A 9,088-nucleotide genomic window follows, 5' to 3' on the forward strand; every position below is an offset into this window, starting at 1 on the left:
CGGTTTATAGGATTAGGAATAAGCACGTGTATACAAACTCCTACATAAATTTATCATTTCCAAAGATTTATTTTTTTTATTATATTTCTATATATATATTTTTTGTGTTCTTATGATTTCAAAAGATTTGGTAGATTATAGAAAGAATCCAAAGAGAACTAGGGAGTATAAAATTAGGATTTAAAATCTTACTTGTGTAATATGTATAACGAGTTTTATAAAAAAAAAAAATTTAATGCGTCAATAGTATCGATGACATAATATCACTTATCAATTAAACAATGATAATAAAGTAGATGTATTTTACTTACGTGACAATATATAATTAGTTGAAGACACTAACAAAATTTAATTTGTGAATTATTTGTACCGAGATTGTTAAGTTTGAATGAAATGCAACCTAAAATTGAATCCATGCACAATAATCTATCCCATTGAATGGGAAAAAATAGGTGCAAAAAATGCAATGAATGAGAGATCTACATATCCTTTATAAATATGGACAATACTTACCTACTCATTGGTGAATAAGAAATTTATATTCACTACGTATGTGGCGCAATGTTAAACTAACAAGTATTTTTATATTTAAAATAATAATAATTTGATAACTAGCTGGGTTAAACCCAAATAAATCTGAATCAAATTCTTATTCTCTTTCCTCTCCCTCTTTCTCACTCTTCTATCAAAAAAAAAAAAACCCTGAAACAAAGAAAAACATCTCGTACTTATATGTTATTTGAGATCAAAATCACTAAATGCCAAAACCCCATAGAGAATTTAAGTGTATAGTTTAAAAAAAAAAAAAAAAACAAACAAAATTAGCTTCAAATACCAATGTTCCAGAAAATGATAACCTTACAGGTGGGAGGTCCTATTTAATCAGCTTTGGTAAATAAATTCAGCTGCAAAACATTGCATTCGACATCGTTCTAGACACTCTTGAATTCAACATCACCAATTTTCAGTTCCTTTGAGGCCTTGTGAAATTTTTGAAAGGTTATTTAAAGGTGCCATAGATTCTTGTCAATAACAGATAAGATTAAGGCTTCCACATAATAGAAGCGTGAAAAGAGGGAAAGGAGTGCAAATTAGAATATGATTCAGATCCATTTGGGTTTAATCCGGATAGCTGTCAAATTATTTACTTTTTATTATTTTAAACGTAAGAATACTTATCAGTTTAATATTGCGCCACATACGTGATAAGTATAAGTTTCCTAAATTTTGGTTGGACCACACTAAGACAAGCCATGTGAGGTCTTATTTCATTATGGAGATAAGCTTTGTTGAGTCATTGCCTTAAAAGTCTTCCAAGGATGATAATGGCACTTTTCCACATTGAACATGGGCCCATGACCAGCTTTAAGCCTACCAGATAGTGAGTCCTTTTAAATGGGCCAGTTGGGGGCCCTATACCCCTATGTACAAAGTTTCATGCTCTTCGTCCTGCTTTTACCAAATAATTCAATCATTGGATTGGCCCATCTCTTAAAACCTTAATACTCCTCTGCTCTGAGGACCAACCTAGCAACCAAACTTGGCATAAACTAACTAGATATTTAAAAAGGGCCAGAACAATGCTCGAGATTCCCATCACTGTGGGTCCGGGAAGAGTTTAATATATGCAGTTTTACCTTCGCAATGCGAGAAGCTGTAAACTAAATAGAAATGGACTGAAAAAAATTACAAAATTTAGAATGTGAGAATTGGGTTTTCTTTTTCATTTTCGATATGAAGTGAGCATAATAAATGTGAGGAGTGATATTTTATGAATAATAAGGAGCTGGATATGGATGTTGCATTCCACTCTAGGCCCAGTATCTGAAAATGACCTTCACAAGCCCATTAGGTCGGATGTAGTAGACGGGCAATCACTAGACTAAACAACTAAACCTAATCCCAAGCCCAATAGCCCTTTGGATCCTCAATGTACACTCACATTATTAACTTTTATCTATTTTTTTTATTTTCTTTATTTATTCTGGCATATTAGGGGAAGGGAGACTCAAATACGGGTACATCTGTTCAGAAACTGAACACTCTAACAACTAAGTAATTGAGTAATGTCCAATTAATTTTTATCTATCTATTAAGAAGAAAACCCCACCATGATAATTTAAGCTGCGATTTTTTTTAGTTGTTATATAAGTGCACCTATGTTATGGTACCTGAACAGGTTGTATGACCGGTTCAGACATGTATGATGCACATTTTTAAGCACATAAATTTAAAGGGTACTAACTTTTAAATGACAAAGAAAAGTCCATCTAGTGAAACAACTACAAGGCCAAAAACATGGAAAATGGATATTAATTTTCTGGTTTTTAAATCACATGAAGCAGAATCCTTCTTATACATCCCACTAGTCCACATTATATTGACATATAAAAATACCTACCAAATTTGATCATTCTCAATTTTGGTCAAAGGTGTGCTCTTCATGCAGAGATTTTTCTAAAGAAAACAAAGGATCACCAAGTTCTTGTTTTTTTCTTCTGATATTTGGATAGTCTATGCAATACAAAACCCCTTCTTTTTGTGTGTGTGTAAACATATATAAACATATCCTTGGTGTGCAAATTATGATTTAATTAGGTGATGTGGTTATGTATGCAAAGCTACTCATACTCACCTTCACCATCATTCAATGAGTGTGGATCAGTCATTTTCTTTAACACATAATTGATTTTTTTTTTTCTTTTTTTTTTTTTCTGAAAAATGATCAATGCATTAAGATAGAGGAATAATACAATCAGAAAGAAGAGCGTCTAACAAGCACTGGGGTCAGACACTCCACTCAAAATCAGTACCACTTTTCTATTGACAACACTGGGGCATCCATTTTCAGTAAAGAGACAATTCTACCCCTATTAAGCACATACCTTTTAAGCTTTATCCTACAAATGAGGGGGCAGTTTTGGAATTTTGAACCTTGATAAATGTCCTAATTAGGAGGGTGCCTCTTTATAATAACAATTAAAAAGGTGGGTAGCCAGTAGCCGCTGACCAGCAATATATGAAAAAACATTTTAAAGAATCTTTCTAGTTGGGGGGACACAATATGTTTTGCTGGTAGAACCTCTGTTCCATCTGATCTGAGAATCCAAGAAACTTTCACATCCAGATGAAAAAGAGAGAAAAAACTGAACAAGATAGAAAAGAGAGTGAAAGCATAACCATATGGGATTGTGGTAGTCCCTTATATGATTCGTATGAATTGGTTTCACTAAGCCATGTTATTGATAGGCACCTAATGTCATTGCCAAGTCCTGGTGGATCAAGGCAGCTAACCACCCAAATCTCTCCGGCAACGTCGAAAATGGGCATCAAAAGTAAGGCCAGAAGGTCTTCCGTGGTGGGGTTTTTGAGTGAATTTATGAAGAGGAATATGTGGAAGAGGAGGATGAAAGATGGAAAAAGGAAAGAGAAGGCCAGGAAGTCGAAAAGTGTGATAGGATTGGTTCTTGGAGGAAATAGTTTGTGCTAATGAATAGCAAAAGGTACAGAGTTTCTCTTTATTGTAGAGTAATGAATCTGTAATCTCTCAGATTTATATGTCCAACATTACCACCTCCTTTTTCTTCTCTTTTTTCTCTCTCTATGTATCTTAGTGCGTGTACTATGTGTGTCTTATTTCTGAAATGATATAATTATCCCAAAATTTGTTTATCCATTATATGAAAATATGTAGAACACTATTCATGTTATGTTTGATGCTCATGCCAATTGAATGTGCCATTCTTCATCATTTTAAGTGTTCTGTTTGAAAATTCTAATTCTTGTTGATACATGGAAAATACAATTTCTTAAATTATGATGTGTGTGAATATACACACACACTTATACATCAATTCATCAAAAGATAACACATGAATCTTCCTAGTAGTATTTCTTATGCTTTTCAACTTTAAAAGGAGATTTCTTATGCTTTTCAACTTTAAAAGGAGAGTGACTCTATCTTATTGATTACGGTCTAAGAATCCTTATTGGATGGTGTTTGTTGGAGTCCCCAAACAAAAATCAATCAGCAGCATCTTTCTAGGTGCATATACTAGTAATTGACACCATCACCATGTCATACACATACAATGGAAAACAGCAAATTATTGGAAAGACCATCCGACCCATATTATTAAATTGGACTGGTCTTGTTTCATGTAACCTACATAGAACTCTACAAGCCTTGGTGGGCTTAACTATTAAAACATACAAATATTTGACAGGTACAGTAGGAGGAAAACACAATCTGTTTTTGTACCATTTGAAATATTATTACTGAGAATAAATACAGCAAAACAACCTAAAACATATTATTAGATTACATTAAGAATATGGTAAACTGCAATTCTCACCTATTAATTGAAAGCAGTACTAAAGTAGCTCTTAACAACATTGTTACCAAGGATCTGCAACACCCTGCCATTGCTTGGCCCTACGAATCGCGGCGTTTTAAACTGACTAACAGCAGCTCCTAATTCAACATAGTGATCCAGAATCTTGTGAAAGGTTCCCCTCCTCACCACTCGGAGCTCAAGTGCCCCAATGGTATTAACCTTGCGGGAGCTCACATAGCCAGCATCGATGAATGATCGATCCATACAGTCGCAGCATTCCTTCAAAACCTCCTCACTCGCTTCACCGCTGACTTCCCAGAAGATAACATAGTGGCCAGGGTCTGTCGACAAATCAACAAGGCTTGTAAAATCCACCACTTCTAATTTTTCTTCCGCTAACAAATTGCTCCCTGCTTCCACAGCTAGTTGTAAATCTTTCTCTGTGTTCTTGTCAATATTGATGTTAAACAGAAGATTTCTCCTGCAAACAAATTGCAGTTCCGGGGTTGAGTTGTGGAAGCCCATAACTTTAACCACATCTCCCAACCTATACCGGTAAAAGCCTGCAAGTTTACTTGGAAATGTATTAATATAAGAGGACTTTTGAGAGCACACGTATATAAACATAAATATACAAGTAATGCAAACAATTTGGTTGAAAACTTAATTAAAACAAGGGCATCGACTGATTTCAACAACATTCAAAGTTCAAAAAAGAATCCAAACATCGAAACTAAACCTTAACAACTTCAAAAGAAAAGAACACACACAATTTTAAAAAGCAAAACCATGCTACTTTAGTACAGGTAAATTAATAACTAAGCCAACTATACCATGCATTATCTTATATTGTATGGGACATGCACATGGAACCAATAAATGAATAAATTAGACAGATCTCTTTTGACTTTTACAAGGAGAATTAAAGGCCAAAATGAAAGGAAAAAAAGAATCAAACCATCAACTAAAAAAAAGGGTGAAAAGATGGGGCTGCAAATGACAAATCATCCATTGACATCCTAATCTTCTATAAAACGTAACATCATTGCCACAAAAAGTGCAGATGCAGAAAATAGGACCAATTTATAAGTTTTATTTAAAAAAGAAAAAGAAATGCATTGTACCTAAATAATAAAAAAATTAGTACCTGCAAAATTGGTAACAATGATCTCATACTCTTCACCAACCTTGACTTCAGTAAGACCAACAGGCTTGGGCTCCATAAAGCCGTCAACAAACTCGCTTAAAGGGATGAATTCATAATATCCAATATTAGGAAGCACAGCAAAAGTGACCAACTCGGGAGGCAATTTTGGATTGACATTTGATCCAATCCACCCTTCAGAAGCTCCATAATCTGCAGCTAACAGAGGTAATTCCCCTGCATAATGCCTCAATTTTTTCAAATAAGGTTCCATTGAGCCAGTCATGATCCCATATACATACTTTGCATTGGGAAAAAGCTCTGGTATTAATCCATACCAATTACTTAATCCCGAGCATATTTTATAGATCTTATCAGCCAATTCAGGGTTTGGCTTGAGCAGCCTAGACATAGCTGTTCGGATGGACTGGTCAGTGACTCGGGTGCTGAGGACCCCATCTCGGATGTCAGTACAGAGTTCTTCCCAGACTTGTTCGAAGGTTTTGAAGGAACCTATAATGCTGTGGGCAAATGTAGAGGACACAATTTGGACTTCATCCCGGAAAAGAAGTCCACAGAGAAGATGGCAGTACAAGGATTGTTGGAAGTTACCACCATATATTACTTCATCTGGGCTACAACAAGGGGACAGAATTGCCATCATCATATCCTTGTATTGTGAGTTGCTAAAGCAATTTGTAGTAGCCGTTCCCGCAGCCAGTCCCCCTTTTGTTTTGAACTGCTTGCTGCTGTAGATAAACTGCAAAGACTTTCCATTCCCGATGGGAAATTCTCTGCAAAACAATAATTATATACATCAGCAAAGAACTAATTACCACCATATAGAAGGGAAGAAAAACTAAATAAATTTAAAAAATGTAAGCGTCAAAAAACTTAGAAAATGTGACTGTAGGTGGTTGGCCAGTGTCTGTGTAGGTTGCGAAGATGATGTATGAAACATAAAAAGAGATCTGTCTTATTTATTTGAGTTTATAAATAACATTGATCTCCTTGAATTTGGTTGAGTTGGGGTCAGTTGCTTTTAACTAAAAACTTCACCATCTTATTTCACGCATAATGCCAATAAGGGGCGCGGATCAAACATAAAGCCTATAAGACAATTAAGAACTATTTAAAGCCTCCAATAAAGAATACCATCTCATAATATTAGTTGCATATTTCTTTTAATTAATTAATTATATTTGTAATATTAGTAATATGAGTGTATATATATGAATGAATTATTTATACTTTGTTCTTTGTATTTGATGAGAAATTTTATGTCTTGTGTACTGACCAAGATAATTATCTATCCGTTTTAATTCACAACTTTTAGGATATGACCACATCATCTTCACAACCTACTCAGATCAACCATGTTAGTGTTACTCAAATTATAACTACAGAGGAGATCAATGTTATTTTTAAAACAATAATTCTATATATATATATATATAGCACTAAACAGACTGAATTGACATGTTGTTCTGAAAATCTTAAGCATGGACATTTCTGACCAATCAACAACATATAAAAATTTTCATTATTTGTTTATAAAACATGACATGACATGATCCTGCTGATTCTTAAACAAAAAGAGAAAAGCAGAAAAGAAAATAATAACACAAAAGTGAAATATATATATATATATATATATTATGGTTCCAACAAGGTAATCAATCCCTAAGGTCAACATCAAGCAAAAGAGACTTCCTAAAACAATATGAACTAAAATGCTCTTCTGTAGCACAAGTATTTTACCTGCTTCTAAATGCAAAAGATGTCTTATATATCTGCACTGTGGATTCTACTAATTCGTCATTGAAAGGTACAAACTTGGGCTTCCCCTGAGTAGTACCAGAACTGCAAGACCACAGCATTGATCAACTTCCATTGTATAATTCAAAATTTTTAATATCAACAACATAGGAAAAAAGAAACAAAATAGGAAATTACAAAAACCTTAATGAGATGGTTGTTATCGGTTTTCCTGTGAGAATGGAGGAACCATCGCCACCATTAGCAATTCTCTGAATGTAAGGTTCCAAATCCTTGTGAGTAACAAGGGGAACACAAGCCTTGAAACTTTCGGCGTCGGTTCTTCCATTAAGACCCCATTTCTGTAAGTACTCCGTGCCACCATTTTCGTTCAATATTTTCTCAAGGGTCTCTCTCTGAACTCTTTCGGAATCCTTTGTCAGAGCTTCGAATTCTTCTATGATTTCCTCCGGGTCGAACTTATCCATCTTCATCAACATCCTCACACACCTTTAATAGCTGCAAAAAAAACACATTAATTACCTTCAAATTTTTAAACCATATAACATGAGATAAAAAAATAAAAATAAAAAATTCAAACAGACCAATTGTTCAATCTGTGAATGTAATTGAATCTAGTTAAAAACATAATAGTAACAAAATATGAAACTATACATTATAGAAAACACCTGAGAGGGTGAAATATAAATAAAGGGGAAAATGAAGTCAAAGATCCAAATCAATGCAGAAATGAAAAAGCGAAGTTGAAATCAATTCCTATTACAGTACTATAAAAATACACTCAAGATAAGATTCGGAGCAGGACTTCGACGAGTCAACTAAACAAGCAATTAAACATTGTCATTGAAAAAGATTCGCAAAAGTAATCAATAAAGCTAAGACTGAATAAAAAATCAGCTCAGATTCAAGGAATTGTGAATTGAACTGATTCACGAACCTTACAATAGTAACAACTGCAAAATTGAATCCAAAAACAGTACAATTCAAGTACCAACCTTAAAAAAATCAACAACAATTCTTAGTGTAAGACTTAATTCTTTGTATTCGAGCAAAATAAATTTCAAGAAACCAAACCAAAACTTGAATTTTACAGAGATATTGAGAAAGAAATGGATTCAATTGAACAATACAGAAGCCATATCCAAAACAATAGCGAAAAAGAATAATTATATAACTTATACAGATATACATGGAGTGCGTATATATATAATAATATAGATATATAGAGAGAGAGAGAGAGAGAGAGTTTGACTGCACGTTGACTAAAGAAGGTTTGGAGGGTGTCGATCTAGAAGAGAGAGTGAAGAGGAGAGGAGAGAGAGTAACTGAAATTTTCTGACTTTGATTCTCGCACGCCCGCTCACTGAGCCAGAAGTGAAGAATAATAGTTTGTGGTTTCTCTGTATATATACACAAACGATACACAATAGTATTGTAGAGAGAGAGTTTTCGTGTGAGAAACAGAGCCGACGATGATTTGGATAGACCATAAGCGTCATGGAACTCCGTCCACCAAATACGTAACGGGGTACCGAACCTGTCCACTTAGTTTGTCTGAAATTACGAAAAAACCAGCATATGCGCCACTTTGGAGTTTGGGATGTTGATCAACTTTTGATTTCAAACTGGACTTTTCTCAAATGGTCAGTATTTCTTTGCGTTTTAAAAATTAGAAATGGTGTTTAATTTCATGACTCTCTTGCGGAGGAAAAAAAATACGTAAATAAATAAAATTTATAACTAAGTTATGAAAGGACTATAAAGTACTTAAAAATAAAAAATTTTAAAGAATGAGACTGAGGACAACAAAAAATAAGGTGATATTTAA

The 9,088-nt window shown here is 34.1% G+C and overlaps 1 protein-coding gene across 3 annotated transcripts; it reads right to left on the bottom strand.

Annotated features, from left to right (window-relative positions):
* Positions 1 to 4,106: 4,106 nt before the first annotated feature.
* LOC132298929 (jasmonoyl--L-amino acid synthetase JAR4-like) lies at positions 4,107 to 8,747 on the bottom strand. Of its 3 annotated transcripts, none has more exons than XM_059795295.1 (5): positions 8,601 to 8,747; positions 7,444 to 7,758; positions 7,243 to 7,344; positions 5,485 to 6,275; positions 4,107 to 4,900 (listed from the first exon to the last, which is right to left on the bottom strand). In XM_059795295.1, the coding sequence occupies exons 2-5, from the start codon at positions 7,737 to 7,739 to the stop codon at positions 4,359 to 4,361; spliced, it is 1,731 nt and encodes a 576-aa protein (XP_059651278.1). In that variant the 5' UTR covers positions 7,740 to 7,758; positions 8,601 to 8,747; the 3' UTR covers positions 4,107 to 4,358. The 3 variants fall into 3 exon arrangements, with proteins under 3 accessions (XP_059651278.1, XP_059651277.1, XP_059651279.1); XM_059795294.1 differs by having other exon boundaries at positions 8,587 to 8,744; XM_059795296.1 differs by having other exon boundaries at positions 8,518 to 8,740.
* Between the last annotated feature and the right edge of the window lie 341 nt (positions 8,748 to 9,088).

This window comes from Cornus florida, unplaced genomic scaffold, assembly GCF_030987335.1.
Source record: "Cornus florida cultivar Cherokee Brave unplaced genomic scaffold, ASM3098733v1 CherokeeBrave_3.0.0_Hap2_Chr03, whole genome shotgun sequence".
In the NCBI taxonomy this organism is placed as follows: domain Eukaryota; kingdom Viridiplantae; phylum Streptophyta; class Magnoliopsida; order Cornales; family Cornaceae; genus Cornus; species Cornus florida.

Coding starts and splice junctions, on each gene's coding strand:
- LOC132298929 (XM_059795295.1), bottom strand. CDS start 7,739: ATGTTGATGAAGATGGATAAGTTCGACCCGGAGGAAATCATAGAAGAA. Junction 7,345..7,443: donor ATAACAACCATCTCATTAAG/GTTTTTGTAATT, acceptor GTGGTCTTGCAG/TTCTGGTACTACTCAGGGGA. Junction 4,901..5,484: donor CATTGTTACCAATTTTGCAG/GTACTAATTTTT, acceptor GTAAACTTGCAG/GCTTTTACCGGTATAGGTTG.